General features: G+C 45.6%; 1 protein-coding gene across 3 annotated transcripts in view; it reads right to left on the bottom strand.

Annotated features, from left to right (window-relative positions):
* Ak9 (adenylate kinase 9) overlaps positions 1–19187 on the bottom strand; it is a 139974-nt gene that overhangs the window by 102563 nt on the left and 18224 nt on the right. For 2 of the 3 annotated variants that reach the window (XM_016001353.3, XM_076552408.1), the window contains exon 7: positions 18613–18798. In XM_016001353.3, the coding sequence (XP_015856839.1) occupies positions 18613–18798 (186 nt within the window). Of the gene's footprint in view, positions 1–14584; positions 14664–18612; positions 18799–19187 lie in introns of those variants that run through there. The other variant, XM_076552407.1, reaches the window with a different exon arrangement.

Raw genomic sequence — 19187 nt, forward strand, 5'->3', positions numbered from 1 at the left:
CACACCACCACCACCACCAACAATAACAACAACAACAACAACAACAACAACAACAACAATAATCAGTGAGGAAGAGATCATGAATTTGGAAGAGAGGAAGAATGTGGGTCTGGAGGAAGCTTTGACCCGGAAGTTCCAACCCCCACTGAGGCTTCGGTAACTGCCACACCTACAAGGCAGGGCCGAGAGAGGATGCTGAAGACCCGAGATCCAGATGGCCAGCTCTCTAGGTTCCTGGACCCTGGACGCTGGAGGTAGACCAAGCAGAGTTCTCCAGAGAACACCACCGGACTGTGCTACACCTTTCCCAGACACTGTTACCTCTCCCTTCACTTGTAAGTTACCCCACAAAATAAACCTCCCTTTTAACTACGTGGAGTGGCCTTAATAGTGCAACCAATAGAAAGTGAAAGGGTAAGTATGAAACTATATTACAAACTCAAGAACAAAACAAGAATAATACAAACAAAAATCCCTCAACCTCAGAAGCGTCATTCTTAGAATTTCCTTCTTTAATACAGGTTCAAGTAAAAATCTGACTATATTGGCTTAAATCAAGTCTCTTAGGACGTAAGAGCCACAGGTCCACTCAATGAGAGGACTATCATGCCTGGTGCTGGAAACCTAGCCACCTACCTGGGGCTGGTGAGGCCATGGGTCTCGGAGGAGAACCCACCACCTCAGTCTGCCAGTATGATCCCTAACTACCTTCTAAGTACTTGTCCCTGTACCCTCAGCCAGGTGTTGCTCTCACCCTCATCCAGGAAACTTCTTCTCTTTGCAACAGTCAGAGGCTATCACAGAAGAATATGACTGGTAAAAATGCAGAGAACCACCGATCGTGTGTGCCCAGCCCCAGGGACACATCTATAATACAGCGGCTGCACCTAGGGCTCAGGGAACATCACAGAAGAGGAGGAGGGAAGATTTCAGATCCAGGGGACCAGGAGATCTGCTGTGTCTCCTAGAAATGAAAGGGAAGCTTCACCGTGACACCTCAACAACGTGGCTGCCTAAACAAGATCCGGACAAGAACACCACCAACAGGCGTGCTAGCACGGACCGGAAGAATCTCATGGGCCCTGCCCCTGGACAAGGACCTGCAGGCAGCTGAGGGATGCTAAGAGAGGGAGAAGTCGTCTTCCCCCAGGGATGAACTACCCAATTCCAAACTGGTCAGCCTTGAAATTATGTGCATAGAAGTGATACTAAATGGACTCAGCAATTTGTATTTATGTATTTATGTAAATCATATCAATTAAAGCAAAGAGGCTTGTATTTGAGAGGAAGTGGGGAGCATGGGAGGAGCTGGGGGTAGGAAATGGAATGGGGGGGGGAGATGGTATGATCATATTTTAATTAAAAGAAGAAAGATGGAAGAACCAGTTTGGGAGGGCTGGGGTGAAGGTGCTTTCTGGATGCGACAGGACTGCGGTATTCATGAACTCACAGCGGTTGTGGGTGCCCCTTGCACAAGATCAAGTTACTCAGCATTCCATCACGGAGGGCCGGGGGGGGGGGGGGGGGGGGGCGGGGCTCATGAACTCCCCACCCCAGCCGGAGAGCTACTGACAGTGGATGGCCTCTCAAGGAGGGAGAGTCAATTTTATTTAGGGGTGTGGTCCCCAGGAGGTCGACCTTGTGGGGGCCTCACACCCATGAGTAGAGGAGCAGCCCTAACGGGACTCGGTAAGTTGGGGGAGGGGAGATATGAAATTGGGAGGAAGGAAGGCTGACTGGAAGGGCAGAGCACAGATCCTGGAGGAGTGAAAGAGAGGACTAGGTGAATAGGATCAAAATGAATGTATTAAATTCTCAAATACCTGATAAAAACATTATATCTTAAGAGATTGCCTGATTATTTTTACTTTGTGAAAGCATGGTTCCTAGCAGACTTAAAATGATGTATGCATCACATTACACTTCTGTTGTATGGGTCAGGAGTCACTTGTTGGATGGTCTGTGAGGATGCAATATCTAGAGGAAGACTGGGCCTCCTGGAAAGGACGGAACGAGAGAGGGAGGAGCCAGGAAGGCATGAGGACCAGTGAATGTGATTGTAACAGCGCGGAGAGGTTGCTCCGACTCCAGTGTGGCCAGGAAGAACACACTTCCCTGCAACTGTCCATTCATCCAACTTCTAAACACTGCTGTGCCTCTAGGGAAGGACCACAAAGGCCACTGCCCCTGGGTCTAGTCCAAAGACACGGATCCCCTCCCACAGCCCTGGCCAGCATTGTACTTTCAGCATTTTGAACTTGTTGCCAATTATTCTTATTTTAGAATCCTGACTTAGACGTCTCCGGCAAACCCGGGACTTTTTGTAAGATTCTCAAGTCTCAACGCCTTTCTGCATCTGCGCCGAGTGGCTGCTGTGCTCTCGAGAGAGGTACAGTTCACTAGCTGTCTGCTGGAACTTTCTGAGGTGATGGAAATGTTCTAGAACTGTGACGTCCAGGTAGGAAAACACAATCATATTTGGTCACTGAGCCCTTGAAGTGTAGCTAGTGCTACTGAGGAAGGAATTATAAATTTTGTACAATATTAACTAACTTAAGTCAATGTAGTCATGCGCTAGTAGCCACCATACTGGATGGTGCAGTTGTAGCCTCTCTTAGCTTTCACTTTTCACAATTATATCCCTGGCTGACATCACTAATTAATGTAGCAATCTGGCCTCTTGAGCTAGGTGAGGCTTGGAGGAAGAAACTCCATTTCTTCTCATCATGTAAGGACTATGCTGGCTTTGATATAAGATGGTGTAATTTATTCATGCCAGAATGAGGCATTTTCAGTCTTATCTGCTGAGGCTTTCCTTTTATAAAAACTATGGAACAGTTGCTGGTTATTAGTTAATGCTTCATTTACAAGTGAGGCTATTTTATCTGTGGTGTGTGTGTGTGTGTGTGTGTGTGTGTGTGTGTGTGTGTTCACATACAAACAGAAGCCAGAGGTCAACATCCAGTGCCTTCCTCATTAACTCTCCACCTTTCTTGAGACAGCATCCCTCAGTGGACCCGAAGCTCACTGGTTGGCCCACCTCACCTGTGAGCCAGAGCTAGCCCAGCCATGAAGAGCAGATATCTACTATTATCACATTTTCCTCTCGGACAGCCTTTCCTCATCCATTGCATTCTGGTTACTAGTCTTGCACTCAGATCATCCCAACCACACACGTTAGTGAAATCAAGCTCTAGATTTACCCTTGTGTGTTCTCTCTGTCAGGGATGGGCTCCAGGTTGCAGTCACCTCACTCACAACGATGGCTGGCCGGCTACTCTGCTGTCCATGTTACATTGTTTCTCTTACTGCCCTAACCCCTCATTCTACATCTATGTGCTTGACACTTAATGGGTGACAAATAACTGTTACTATGAAATAAAGCAGCCCTGCTTTCAGAATATGAAGGAGCTTTCCTGACAGGGAGTTTAGCCTTCACCTTGACAGTGGCATCTAATAGTTCTGGCACATACTGCAGATGGCCTCTTCACTTTGAGAACTGCCACTTTCACTGGATAGAAAGTCTTAATTAGATGCAGTTCCAATTGTCTATTCTTGCCAGTAGCGCCTGGGCTAGTAGAGTTCTACCCGGAGAGCTGTTTCCTGTGCCCAGATCCTCAAGTGTTTTCCTTACTACAGTAGTTCTCAACCTATGGGCCATGACCTCTTTGGGGTTTGAATGACCCTTTCACAGAGGTCACATATCAGATACCCTGCATATCAGATATTTATATTATGATCTATAACACAGGCAATTGTAGTCATGAAATAGCAACGAAAATAATGTTATGGTTGGGGTCACTACAACATGAGGAATTGTCTTAAAGGGTTGCAGCGTTAGGAAGGCTGAGAACCACTGCTCTAGTAGTTTCAAAGTTGAGTCTTACATTAAGGTCTCTGGTTCATTTTGAGTTGGTTTTTGTGCAGTGTGAACGATGGGGATCTGGTTTTATTCCTGTACCTGTGGACGTCTCATTTCCTCAGCACTGTTCACTGAAGATGAGGTCTTTTCACCATGTTATGTCAGCTTCATAGAGACCAGGCTGGTGTTGCTCTGTGAGCTGATGTCCTGAGCCTCTACTCCATGCATTGGTCTCCGTGTAGGGTTTGTGCCATTGCCACTATGATGGCTCTGTAAGATCATTTGAAACCAGGCGCCTGGTCCCTCAGGCTCAGGACTGCACTGTCTTCCACGAGTCTTGGGATTTCTTCCCCCTATTTCTGTAAGAATTCTGGCTATTGGAACTTTGGCGGGGATGGAATGAACTTGTACATTGCTTCTGGTAACAAACATTTCACACACTGACAATGGGAGACTTTAGTACCCCACTCTCACCAACAGAAAGGTCATCTAGACAAAAAAGAACTGAACAGAAATGTTAGCGCTAACAGACATCATCAACCAACAGCCCTAACAGGTATGTACAGAGCATTCCACCCAAACATAAAAGAATAGACCTTCTTCTTGCATCTCATGGAACTATCTCCAAAATTGACCACATACTCAGTCACAGAGCGAGTCTCAACAGATATAAGAAAACTGAAATGACCCCCTGCATCCCATCTGACTATAGTGGATTAAAGCTGGGTATCAATAACAACAGAAAGCTTACACATTCATGGAAACTCAACAACTCTCTGCTGAATGAAAATGGGTCAAGACAGAAATAAAGAAATGAAAGACTTTTTTTAAGAGTTAAATTAAAATGAATATACAGCATCCCCACACTTACGGGGCACAATGAAAGCAGTTCTAAGAGGCAAGTTCAGAGCACTAAGTGCCTCATAAAAAAGCTGGAGAGATCTCATACTAACAACTTAATGGTACACCTGAACGCTCCAGAACAAAAAGAAGCAATCACACCCAAGAGTAGTGGACAGCAAGAAATAATCAAACTGGGGGCTGAAATCAATGAGCTGGGAACAAAGACAACGTACACAGAACCAGTGAAAGAGAAGTTGGTTCGTGGAGAAAAGCAGTAAGACTGACAAACCCTTATCCAAATTAACTAAAAGGTGGAGAAAGAATATTCAAGTCAACAAAATCGGAAATGAAAGGGGGAACATAACAACAGACACTGAGGAAATCCAGCGAGTCGAAAGGACATACTTTAAAAACCTGTATTCCACCAAACTGGAAAATCCAAAAGAAATGGATAATTTTCTTGATAGATATCACTTACCAAAGTTAGACCAAGATCAGATAAACAATATAAACTATAACCCCTAGTGAAATAGAGGAAGCCATTAAAATCTCCCAATCCAAAAATGCCCAGGGCCAGATGGTTTTAGCGCAGAAGTCTACCAAACTTTCAAAGAAGAGTTATTGCTACTCCTCCTCAAAATTATTTTGCAAACTAGAAACAGAAGGAACATTGCTTAATTCATTCTATGAGGCTCCATTTACCCTGATACCCAAACCACACAAAGACCCAACAAAGAAAGACCAATTTCCCTTATAAATATAGATGCAAAAATACTCAATAAAGCAATTGCAAACTGAATCCAAGAACACATCCAAAAGATTGTTCATCATGATCAAGTAGGCGTCATCCAGGAGATGCAGGGATTATAAATCTCTTGAGGGATGAGTGGCCGGCCAGGCCCCGCCCCCAGACTGCTCTAAAGGCCATAATGGCTGTTTTCAGCCTCAAGACACAAGCTCTGTTAGCCAACCTCTACCTGACAGAAAAAAAAAGGGGGGGGGGTAAAATTAGGCCACAGAATCCCACCAATCTCTGAGCTTGCCCTAAGATCAGGCCACAAAATCCTACCAATCCCAGGCCATCCTGGAAAGCTCTATACCACGCCCCAAGAAACCCTATATAAAGCCCGCCTCCTGCTCAGTTCTTCGCTGCTTCTCTCACAAGAGAGGCAGCCACCCTCCTGTATCTCTCCCAATAAATCTCTTGTGTGGGGTTTGTTGTGCAGTGTGACTCTGTGGTACTCCTTGGCTCCTGACTGCCAGGACACCTCTCTGCACACCTGCACTGGGGAAGCCTTTTCCCTCAGAGCTGTAACACTTATATTAGGTCATGACTCAGATATACTCTCCTAGTGCCTGTGCTCCCCCTTGAGGTCTGGGCCACATTGGGACCCTATCTCTCATCTCCAGTCCGCCTGCAACAACCTTCTGGCTCATCGATGGCCTGGCACCCCATCCACCAGCAGCAATTAGTTAAGTTTTCGCTTAGGTTGGTGTAAACAATTCTCTGGGTCCGAGGAAGTGACTGTTGTGCATCTGGCATCCCTCCGGTAACTCTTGGAGGGGTAGACACTCCCAGCCATGGCTGTCAAGGTATGGCTGGCCCTCTTCACCTGATCCTGTTCCCCTCCTCTGGAGCTGCAATCCTGCAATTTCTTTAGGCCCAACCAGCCGATTGCGCCCTTCTATATCCTGCCCGCTTCTCCTGCCTTCCCTTTGGAGACGCCCGTAATCCCACAGTTCCTCTAGGCCTTCATGGCTTTTTGTTGTCGTTGTTGTTTGGTTTCGTTTTCCGAAACAGGGTTTCTCTGTTTAACAGCTCTGGCTAACCTGGAACTCGCTTTGTAGACCAGGCTGGCCTTGAACTTAGGAACTCACAAAGATCCACCTGCCTCTGCCTCCCAAGTGCTGGCATTAAAGGCGTGTACCACCATTGCCTGGCTGATCCTTCTGGCTTTTGTGACTCTGTTCCCTAACCCTTTCCTGTGGATGAGACCCCCCAGAGCTTGGTTTTCATCCTCACCTTCTGACCTTCTTGCCTACTGGCCTCCACAAATACCCTGGTACCAGGCACTGAGTCTCTCTTTAGGCTGTTAGCTCCAACTCTTGCTGAGTGTGGTGGTGATCCACTGAACGACTTGGTCTGGGTTGGTCCACCCTGAGTCCTGGGGACGCTCTCAACTACAGACTGCTGAGACCTTCCCTACCCCCTTATCCACGGGAATGGTGTCTTCCATACACTCTCATTCCCCTTGGGATGCCTTTTAGAAAACCCCAGCCTCTACACCTGGGTACCAACCTGAAGGGCCTGGCCTCAATATCCCTTAGATAATCAATCTAAATGGCCACCTAATGGCATCCCAGATCCCAACATTACTCGGGACCTTTACAAACACTGTTGGGGATCAGGTAACTGGAAGGAGAGTCCCTGTTTCTCTCTTCTCTGCTCCAAGGCCCGTTTGTTTTATCTGTCTCCTCCCCGACACTATGTAAATACCCTGTCGTCTCAGTTGAGGTTGATGGATCTGTAAGTTCATTGCAAAGTGAGAGCCAGGAGCCAGACCTAGTGGGAGAGGGAGAAAGCAAAGGTGTAGGCCAGCCGGCATGCACCCCTCGCTGGCTGCTGGGTCCCTCGGCTCAGGTGTTTTATGCTGTTCCACTTGGATTAAAAGCTGACTCTGGAGTTGGGATATGGCTCCCCCTCCTCTAGACCCAAGCATGCCTGTTTAAAGGTGTCCTCCAAAATCTCCGTCCCATACCAGGCAAGCCACCTAACTGTGTGACAGAGAAAGGAGAGCAATACAAAATAAAGGGACACACTATTCCCAGTGGGGACTGTTGCTACTCATCTCATACGCTTTTAGTTTTGGTAGAACTCTCTAAAACTTTTGTTAAGGTATAAATCTTATCTCAAGATTGTAAGACTATCGTGTAAACTTTCTATACCTCAAGATTCGTAAGCATATCGGGAATGATTAAAAACCTGTACAATTTGTAAACAAAAGGTTAACTTAAAATCTATACAGAGGTAAGCTTCAAGGAAACACGTGGCTGGCCGCCATCTCAGCTGCTGTCCCCACGCTGGGATGGCGGCGGCCACGGGGCTGACAGTCATCCTTGCCAGAGGTGGATGGATGGTGCTACGTGACCTCACTCCCATCTTGATAAAAGTGTCCACATGACATAAGCCAACCAAGGAAAAAACAACCCTAGCTATGAAGCCCAAACCAGATGATTCCTCCACGGTTTTTGATCACACTAACGAGCCTCGCCCTTGTCGGCTTCAACCCACAGTCCCTTCTCTCCCTCTCCAGCCTCAGTTTCCCCTTCTCCTTCCTCAGTGATAGGCTGCCCACACCAACCCTCCTGGGCACCCATTTTTAGCCCCCTGAGTCCTCCTCCTGCTGCTCGTTTGGCCACGGGACCCCCTTCAACCTCTCCCTGCCTGGCCTAAACCCGCCACGGTTCTCCCTTTGCGGGAGGCTGCTGGGCTGGACACTTAGGGTACACACCCCATACCCATTAAGTGAACACTCTGAAACAGAAAAGGATTGAGGCTCTATACTGCTAATTCTTCCACCTTTATTAAAGAATTCCAATGTATTGCCCAATCTTACCGCCTCACTTTCCATGACATATATATGGTTCTCACCAACCATCTTCTCCCTGAGGGGTGTAGGCTAGAGCACAGGCGAAGTCCAGACAACTTGCGTCCCGGCCGGTCTCTGTGAGCCTGCCCTCAAAGTACCACTTCTCCCAGAGTTTCGCTGACATGAGGACCAAATTTAAAGGTCTAGAGAGGGAGCCCCTAACTTCCCAGGCAGAAATTTTAGCAGTGGCCTTCAAGGTGTACCATGGGAGAGATTGAAAAGGCCAGAAAACAAAACTACCTGATGCTAGCTAAGGACTTTCGGCTGTCCATAGCAACTGCCCAGGCTCCCTTGCCTTCCCAAACCCAAGGACCTCTGGATCCATGCCTCAAATGCGGTCACGAAGGTCGCTGGGCCTGGGCCTGCCTGGGCCCCTCCCTATAAACCACCTTGACCACGTCCAAGGTGCCATCAAGGAGGACACTGGGCAGCTGACTGCCCCCATGTCCCTCACAGTATGAGGACATCGATCCCAGATCACCCTCCAACTGACCTCCTAGGCCTGGCCATGAAGACTGAGGGGGCTCAGGTTCCCTTGGCCCGAACACCGCCATTTTCAACAGGGTCCCTTGGGTAGTCATCAGTATCAGGGTGACCCATCTTCTTCCTTTCGGACACTGGGGCCACTTACTTGGTCCTGATGGAGCTCTGGGGACCCACCTGTCCTTCTCATTCCTCTAGTGCCGGAGTAGGGGGACAGCCTTATCAACCTCACCAGACCCACCGGCGAGCTGTGTCTTTAGGGGTGCTGCGCTCACCCACTCCTCCCTCGCAGTGCCAGCCTGTCCCATTGCCTTGTTGACCGCTTAGCCAAAGTGGGAGCCTCTGCCTCCTTCACTGCCCCAATCCTCGTGATCCCAGGCTCGCTGACTGTTCCTTCTCCAAACCATTCAACCTGACACACCTTTTCCCTCGTCAGCCTCCCGGGCGCACCGCTGAGTATGGGACACCCCAAATCCCTTACAGCCAACCACAGTTCTCCTGTCTTCATCCAACTACAAAACCCTTTCGCTCCTACCCAGGGCAAAAGCAAGGCACAGCCTGCCCACCTGCTCCTGGCTCTTTAGAAAGTTCTGTCTACCTGTGTTCTGTGTGCAGACGGGTCTGTGTCTTCCGGTGTGTCTGTAAGTCTTGTGGCAGACACGGGAGCTGGTGCAGGCATATCTGCTGGGAACGGCAGAAGCCACAAAGCCAGCACAGCTGCTTGACAGAGATCCAGCCGAGCTGAGCCACACGATTGTCGCCACACTACTTTTGGTTTGATTTCTGTGTGTTGCATACTTGGTGGGCTTTTAATATTTGTACAACTTTGGGATATTGGATTGATGAAAAAATCCTTATGAATCATTTATGCCTTCTCCTAGGAGTACGGCTTCTAAGCTTCCCCCAGGAAAGCCCTGAGCACATTACTACTCCCACTTTTAGGGAGATATCCTTATCTACTTCTGCCTTGGAGGTTGTGACGTACATAAAGAAACCAGAGACCTCTTTATGACGCTATGAGACATTCTTGAAACATCTGCCCCTGTACTTACTCAGGAACAAGATGATCAGAACAAAGTACTGTAACAGGATATGCTCAGGCAATTACTTGGCATACACAACAACAAAGTTAGATTGGCTGGAGTTACCTCTGCCCTACACAGGGCCTTATATTGATGGGCAAATAATGGTGTGGAAAAACGATAAAAGAATGAGTTGTCAGAACCTCCCTTTCTTATAAAAGTTCGCCTGTGCAGGGTCACTGTGGTGTCATGTGACCAAGGAGCAAAAGAATGCCAGGATTCGACATACAAATAAATTCTATAAAGATATAAAATATGAATCTCGTATTATGTCAGAAATTGAATAATAACTGCAGCAGCTTTGGCCTGAGGATTCTTCTTGAACACTCTGACTATAAAGAGTTAATAATACACTACTCGGGACATGGCGATCTGCCCAGGCTGGCTTGGAGATTTTCTTTCTAGCAAACTTGAAACCTAGCAAACAAGAGCTGCCTAGAAGTTGGGCTATGGGGTTAATGAGGGAAAACGACTTTAAAGGTAACTCTTGTGTCATGGTTTATCAATGATGACTAGAAGGTGTACAAGAGGAAGTGAACACATCCAGGAACAGAAATGATAGGATCTCTGATCTGGAACAACATGGATCTACCCCTGCTTACTGAATTCTCTATAAATAAAGAAGCACTCTGGCTGCCAGACAGTCAGGCTGCAAGGTTCTCCCAACCACCAATGGCCCTGGCTCAATCCTCCCTCGCCTCCTCTCTGGAACCTGTCAGCCTCCAGGGCTGGCCACTGGCAGGGAGCCGGACAGAATGGATCAGGCTCAGCTGAGCGTATGAATGATGGTGGACACCGCATGTCTGGTTTTGGCCTGGTCTCCTTTGAGCTTGGGAGCTTTCTGTGTCCTATGTTTATTGGTTTTGAATTTGCTCTCTCTGCCCCTGCCAGCCACCAGCCAGGACTGCTAACGCCACTCGTCAGGGCTGCTTTGATGGCCAGCTCTCAGAATTTACCTCTGGGCTTTCTGGTCACTGGGCTCAGTTTAGCAGGGGTTCGAATGTCTTTTGAGTGTAGATAATATTAAAGTTGTTTTATGCTGTCTGCTTTGATGGAAAGCTGGCTCTGGAGTTGGCTTTGGAGTTATGGATTCCCCCTACTCTAGAGCCAAGCATGTTTGTTTAAAGTGTCCTCCAAATCTCTGTCCTGTGTCAGATAGACCATCTGATTATAACAGAAAGGAGAGCAAAACAAAAGGATTTAGAGCAGAGATTCTCAACCTGTGGGCCATGGCCCCTCTGGGGTTGCACATCAGATATTTACATTGTGATTCATAACAGTAGCAAAATTACAGTTATGAAGTAGCAATGAAATGATTTTATGGTTGGGGGTCACCACCACATGAGGAACTGTATTAAAGGGTCACAGCCTGAGGAAGGTTGAGAACCACTGATTTAAAGGCACTGGCTTTGCAGTGACTGCCCCAGTCATAAGTACTCCTGTCTCTGGTAAATGGCTAGATGGAGAATGTAAAAGCTAATGCAAGTTCTGAGAGTGTGAGAAAGTGTTATAAAGGTCTGAGAATGTGAAAGCTAGTGTTTTAAATGCAGGTTGGGAAAGTATGAGAGAGTAACCTAAGGTAATGAAAAATGCTTCACATTTCTTTCCTCCTCTCTGCTAGTGTTATATTAAGATTTCAAAGGTTTAGGAAACCTACACGGTTCGACCAGACCACTCTCGTGGTGGGGTCTGGAGCCTGCTCACCAGCAGGTTGCCAAAAGGAGATACTCGTTTGTGTAACACCTCAGTCGACTTCTAAAACACCCGTCTCCCATGCTTGCTTTCTCTGTGATCGAGCTAGAGATTACCAAGGGCGTTGGCCATGGACTTGTGGAGGCTGTCCTTATTGGTCCTGGAGGAGACATGATGCAAATTCAGGAAGGCGTTCTACCTTGTATGCAGGCTGGGGAATTTTTTATATCCTAATTAAGGATATAAAAGGACCTGTGCCACCCCAAATGGGAGATGGGGGTCATTGGTAAACTATACTGTAGCATTTATCACAGCTGCCCAGCAGGAATGATCAAAATACAGAGGATCTACATCCCACTCTCTCAACCCCTAGGTATAGACATGGTAGAAGAAGTGGTCCAAAGCTCCACAAAGGTCCTTACATCCCTGATATCACCCCTTTTAGATGATATCGACCCCACCTCCCTGTCACACCATCCCCTGTTTGAGACCTTACCCTCTCAGTTCATCCAGGATCTCCAATGGGTGGCTCGACCATCCTTACCCTCCAGGCCAAATGGACTCACTGGCCACCATGTGCTATAAAATTGGTGAGGGTTAGATTGACTAACAGCAGAGAGAGGTGGTCTTTGTCTCTTCCTCAGGGAGGAATGTTGCTTTTACGTCAACTACTCAGGTATAATAAAAGATAAGGTCTGACAACTCCAGATGGATCTCCAAAAATGTAAGAAACAGCTGGATGCCTCTGGCCAGTGGACCATTGACAGTCCAATACGGAATTGGATATTACCCTTTTTAACCCCCTTCTCCTCCTTGTCTTAATCCTACTAATCGTACCCTGCCTCATAAACTTCTTGTCTAAATTTCTTCAGCAACAGATCAAAAAGATTTCTAACCAGACTTTTAATCAGTTGTTATTACAAGATTCCTGGCCCCTAGCTACAGAGCCAGAGGCCAGCAAGTCCTGGTTATACCCTAACAGTGAAGATCTAGCTTGCCCCAAAAACTTCAATGCCCCCCCCATTCAGCAGGAAGTAGTCTAATGGTAATGTCACCCCCTCTCTGTACCCCTGATTGTTTATCAGTAGTGAACAAAAAAGGGGGGAATGTAAGCCCCTTACAGTGTGAGCAGCCAGGCCCCATCCAGACTACTCTAAAGGCCATAATGGCTGTTTTCAGCTCCCCAGACACAGGCAGCCTAGCTCTCCCTGACAGAAAACAAAACAAAACAACCCAAGATCAGGCCACAGAATTCCACCCGTCCCTGAGCTTGCTCTAAGATCAGGCCATAAATTCCACCAATCCCAGGCCATCCTAGAAAGCCCCGCCCCCAGTGAACCCTCTATAAAGCCCGCCTCCTGCTCAGTCCTTTGCTGCTTCTCTCACAAGCAGAGGCAGCCGCTCTCCTGTGTCTTCCCAATAAATCTCTTGTGTGAGGTTTGTTGTCCGGTGTGACTTTGTGGTATTCCTTGGCTCCTGACTGCCAGGATGCCATTCCCTTCAGAGTAGCACACTTGCAATGGGGACACCTTTTCCCTCAGAGCTGTAACACTTATAGGGTGGCTCGATATACAAAAGTCAATATATGTAATTGTGGTAGTTGGAATGTAATTGGCCCCCATAAGCTCATAGGAAGTGGCACTATTAGGATGTGTAGCCTTGTTGAAGGAAGTGTGAGTGGCGGGGGGTGGGGGGGGCAGGCTTTGAGGTCTCTGTGTTTAAGCTTTGCTCAGTGTCACAGACTACTTCCTGTTGCCTACAAGATATAGGAGTCTCACTACTTTTCCAGTACCAGAACTGCCTGCATGCTGCCATGACTCACCATGATGATAATGGACTGAACCTCTGAGTTCAGTCCTAAGAATTGTTGTGGTCATAGTGTCTCTTCACAGCAATTGAAACCCTAAGATGGTATTCCACTATATAAACAAACTGAAAGAAAAAATCCTGCATGATCATCTAATTAGATACAGAAAAGGCCTTTGATAAAATCCAGCACCGCTTAATGACAAAAATCCTGGAGAGATTAGGGATACAAGGGGCACACTTCAACATAATAAAGGTAGTTTACAGCCAGCCTATTGCTAACATCAACTTAATGGAGAAAAACCTCAAAGCAATTCCACTAACATTAGAAACAAGACAGGGTTGTCCACTCTCTCCATAACCATTCAATATAATACTTAAAGTTTTAACTAGAGCAGTAAGGTAACTTAAGGGGATCAAGGGGATACAAATAGGGAAGGAAGAAGTCAAAGTATCTTTATTTGCAGATGAAATGATATTGTGCGTAAGTGATACTAAAAATTCCACTAGGGAACTCCTACAGCTAATATACACTTTCAGCAAAGTAGCTGGATACAAAATTAACTCACAAAAACTAGTAGCCTTCCTAGATACAAATGGCAAAAAAACCCCAAAAACAAACAAACAAAAACAAAACAAAACAAAAAACCCTGAGAAAGAAACCAGGAAAACAACACCTTTTACAATAGTCTCAAATAATATAAAATATCTTGCAGTAATTATAACCAAGGAAGTGAGAAACTTGCATGACAAAAACTTCAAGTCTTTGAAGAAAGAAATTGAAGGAGATATCAGAAGATGGAAAGATCTTTCATGCTCATGGATCAGTAGGATTAACATAGTAAAAATTGCCATCCTACCAAAAGCAATCTACAGATTCAATGCAATCCCCTTAAAATTTCAACACAATTCTTACAGATCTTGACACAACAATTCTCAACTACACACACACACACACACACACACACACACACACACACACACACACACACACCAGGATAGCTAAAACCATCCTGAACAATAAAAGAACTGCTGGAGGTATCACCATTCCTGATTTCAAGTTATAGTACAAAGCCATAGTAATAAAAACAGCATGGTACCAACATAAAAGCAGACACATTAATCAATGGAATTGAATTGAAGCCCCCAGACATAAACCAACATACCTATGGACATCCAATTTTTGATAAAGAAGCCAGAAATACACACCGGAAAAAAGATAGCATCTTCAACAAATGGTTCTGGTCAAACTGAATGTCTGCATGTAGAATTCAAATAGAGCCACACTTATCACCCTGCCCAGACTCAAGTCCAAGTGGGTCAAAGAACTCAGCCAGAAACACTGAACCTGATGGAATAGAAAGTGGGGAATAGCCTTGAACTCATTGGCACTGGAGAAGACTTTCTGAAAAGAACACCAATAGCACAGGCACTAAGATTGATAATTAAGTGGGACTTCATGAAAATGAAAAGATTCTGTAAGGCAAAGGACACTGTGAATTACATAAAGTGGCAGCCCACAGAATGGGATAAGATTTTTTACCAACTACACATCCAAGAGAGGTCTAATACCCAAATATATAAAGAACTCAAGATGCTTGATATACAAAAACCAAATAACCCAATTTAAAAAAGGGGATTCAGATCTAAACAGAGAATTCTCAATAGAGGAAACTCAAATGGCTAAGAAGCACTTAAAGAAGTGTTCAACATCCTTAGCCATCATGGAAATGCAAACCAGAACTACTTTGAGATTCCATCTTACATCTGTCAATGGCTAAGATAAAAAAACACAAGCGACAGCTCATGCTGGAGAGGATGTGGAGCAAGGGGAACACTCCTTCATTGCTAGCAGGAGTGCAAACTTGTACAGCCACTTTGGAAGTCAGTGTGGCAGTTCCCCAGGAAGATGTGAACTGGTCTACCTCAATATCCTGTTTTACCACCTCTGGGAATATATGCAAAGGATGCTCCATCCTACCACAAAGAACTTACTCAACCATGTTCATCATTCTCTTCATAATAGCCAGAAATTGGAAACAACCTAGATGTCCCCCATCAGAAGAATGGATAATTAAAATGTGGTACATTTACACAGTAGAGTATTATTCAGTTCTTAAAAAATGACATCATGAAACCAAAGCAGGCAAATGGATGGAGCTAGAAAAAAGTCATCTGAGTGAGGTAACTCAGACCCAGAAAGACAAACACAGTATACACTTACTTATATCTGGATATTAGCTGTTAATGAAATGTTAACAAAGCTACAGTCCATAGACTCAGAGATTAGGCACAGGGGAAGGGACCAGGAGGGACACATGGATCTCCCTGGGAGGGGGAAATAGAATAGATGTTATGGGTGGACTGGAGTCCAGGGTGGGAGATATGAGAACAGGAGGTTCAGGTGGGGTGGGAAGGGGAAGGGGAGATGGGAGTGAGGGAGGAAATGAGGGGAGAGACAGCTAGAGCAGTGTGGAAACCTAAATTATATGAAGGCAGTCCTAATGAATTCTCCAAATAACAAGGGAGGTGGACCCCTTCTGGCAGTCTCTTGTCACCAAATAAAACATCCATTGCCAGAACTGAGCTTCATCCAATTGAGTTGTTGGCCAAAGGGGTCCCTTAGAAATCCTCAAACAACCCAGGCTGCTGCCAACACAATAGTTTGCTCCCCACAAACTGACAGTAAGGTCCCATTGCTGAAGACAACACCCACACAACTCATTTAACATGGAGAGGTAGAGCTGGTGCCTGCATAGAACCTACACCCCCATGTGCCAGTGTCTACGACATGGAAAGGTACTCCGCAGGCTACCAAAAGAGAAAAGTCAACACTAACCCAACAACAAAACCATTGACCTACAATCTGTCCTGCCTCTAAAATATGCTAGGGCAATGTGGCACAAACCTCGTGGGAGTGACCAACCCTTGTCTGATTTGACTTAAGACCCACTCCATGAGATGGAACCCATACCTGACACTTTTTGGGAGACCAAGAACCAGAGTCTAGACAGCCCAGGGGACCTAGTGTAAAACCAAATGCTATTGGTCTGAAAAAAAGAAAAGTAACAATAAAATGACTCCTAACGATATTCTGCTATACTCATAGATCAGTGCCTTATCAGACATCATCAGAGAAGCTTCCTCCTGCTGGAGATGGGAACAAATACAGAGACCCACAGCCAGAGACTATGCAGAGAGAGAGGGTGAGGGGAAACATAGCTCTAATTGAGATATCTCCATCAAATCCTCCCCTCAGAGCTCAGGGAACCAGCGGAAGAGGAGGCGGAAGGAGTTGGGAGACAGAGGAGATGGAGGACCCCAGGATAACAGGACCTTTTAAAACAACTGAGCAAAGCTCATATGACCTCAGAGTCAGAAGCAGCAGTCACAGGGCCCGCACAGGTCTGCACCAGGTCCTCTGCATGCACACCATAGCTTTCAGTTTAGTACTTGGATGAAATTCCCGAACGTGTGAACGAGTGGGTCCCTTTTCTTGGGACTCTTATTTTTCTGTTGGCTTGACTTGGCCAACTTGGATATGAGGATTTTCATTTCATCTTATTATATTTTATTTTGTTGATTGTCACCTCTTAGAAGCCTGTTTTTTTTTTTTTTTTTAAAGCTTGGTTTTATGGGTTTTGTTTTGTTTTTTTTTTGTTTTTTGTTTTTTGTTTTTTTGAGACAGGGTTTCTCTGTGTAGTTTTGCGCCTTTCCTGGAACTCACTTGGTAGCCCAGGCTGGCCTCGAACTCACAGAGATCGGCCTGGCTCTGCCTCCCGAGTGCTGGGATTAAAGGCATGCACCACCACCGCCCGGCCCGTTTTTTTTTTTTTTTTAAAGATTTATTTGTTTATTATGTACACAATGTTCTGTCTGCATGCGTGCCTGCACTCCAGAAGAGGGCACCAGATCTCATTATAGATGGTTGTGAGCAACCACGTGGTTGCTGGGAATTGAACTCAGAACCTTTGGAAGAGCAGCCAGTGCTCTTAACCTCTGAGCCATCTCTCCAGCCCCTATCTGTTCTTTTCTAATGAGAGACAGAGGGGACAGGATCCAGATGTGGGGAGGAGCTGGGAGGAACAGAGGAAGGTGAAACTGTATTTAGATTATATTGTGTGAGAAAAGAATCTATGTTTAATAAAAGGGGGGAAGATTCATGAAAAATGTGTATCTCTATGGACCATGAGAATCGAAGTTAAAATTACACTGAAATTCCATCTCACTCAACTCGGATGGGCCACCATTGGGACCACAAACAACCACCAAATTGCTGGCAGGGATGCAGAAGAAAAAGAACCTTTATACATCATTGCTGGAAATGTAAGTTAGTCTAGCCACTATGGAAAACAATGTGGAATTTCCTCAGGAAACTAAAGTTCAAATGACCACATGAAGAAGCCATGCCACTTGTGGGTATACACAGCCAAAGGAATCAAAGTCAATATGCAAGAGATCCCTGAGATCTGTGTTTCTTGCAGCACTACTCATAATAGCCAAGTTATGGGGTTAGCCCATCTGGTCATCTGCCATGAACAGAAAATGTAGGCTGTGTGTGTATGTATATAATATGTTACACACACACACACACACACACACACACACACACACACACACACACACACACCAGTATTTTCCTGCCATAAAGACTGCAAATATGCCATCTGGTCTTAAGAACAACTGGAGCTCATCATCATGCTAAGTGAAATAAGCTACACTTAGGAAGAAAGACACGGCATGTTTTCTCTCATATGTGGGATCTGGATAAAAATAAATAAATCAGACCTGAAATAGAAAGGTGAGTATTTTGAGGGAGAGAGGACCAGTGGGAGGGTGAGGGCATCAGGTAGGAATGATGGGGTGGTAAGTATGGCCAAAGAACATTGCATGTGCACGTGAAAACGTCAAAGTGGAACCCACTGCTCTGTGTCATTAATATATACTAATTTTTATGTGGAACACATTTTAAAATTCAAATAGTTCTGGAAACATGAGGTATTTTTAGTCTGTCTCATCCAGATCATAAAAATGTAAAGAAATGTAATTTTCTCTGGCATCTACTTTTCCCCTTGCTATCATTTAATCATAGTAGATTTTTTTTTTTCAAGACAGAGTTTGTCTGTGTAGCTTTTGGAGCCTGTCCTAGTAGATTTTAAAGGCATCACGTGGCAAGGACCACACTGGAACTTACCTCCTCTTCTTCTTGTTCTTCCTCCTCTTCTTCCTCTTCAGATTTTCCATCTTTGGGAGGCTCCTTCTTCCTTCTCCTGCGACTCTCGATGATCTCAGGGTCCCACTGCTCTCTAGAGTATATATACCCTGTAGAACTGTGCTGTCTTTGCCCAGAGATTCTTTGGCACAAATCATAGTCACCACACTATGAAACAACATTATGAGATCATTAAAACATTTGATTTTCTAGGAAGGCAGGCTCACACTAAGCCATGCTCGGGAGATAGGTGGAATAATTATCCCTTTCTCTTTCGGAATTCCCACCCTACGTTGTAGTCTCTTATAGAACCTCAGACATGAAGCTTTATAAGTCTGCCCATTTTTCTGAATTGCTCAGAAAAGTGTAACTTTTCTTTTTCTTCTTCCTGTTTCTTTTTTTAAAAAATGTATTTATCATCATTTTTATGTGTGTAGGTGTTTTATCCTCATGTATGTCCATGTACCATGTATGTGCCTGGTACCCATGAAGGCCAGAAGAGGGCATCAGATCCCCTGTAACTGGGTTTACAGAGGTTATGAGCCACCATATGGATG

This window comes from Peromyscus maniculatus, chromosome 16 (assembly GCF_049852395.1).
Source record: "Peromyscus maniculatus bairdii isolate BWxNUB_F1_BW_parent chromosome 16, HU_Pman_BW_mat_3.1, whole genome shotgun sequence".
Lineage (NCBI taxonomy): Eukaryota > Metazoa > Chordata > Mammalia > Rodentia > Cricetidae > Peromyscus > Peromyscus maniculatus.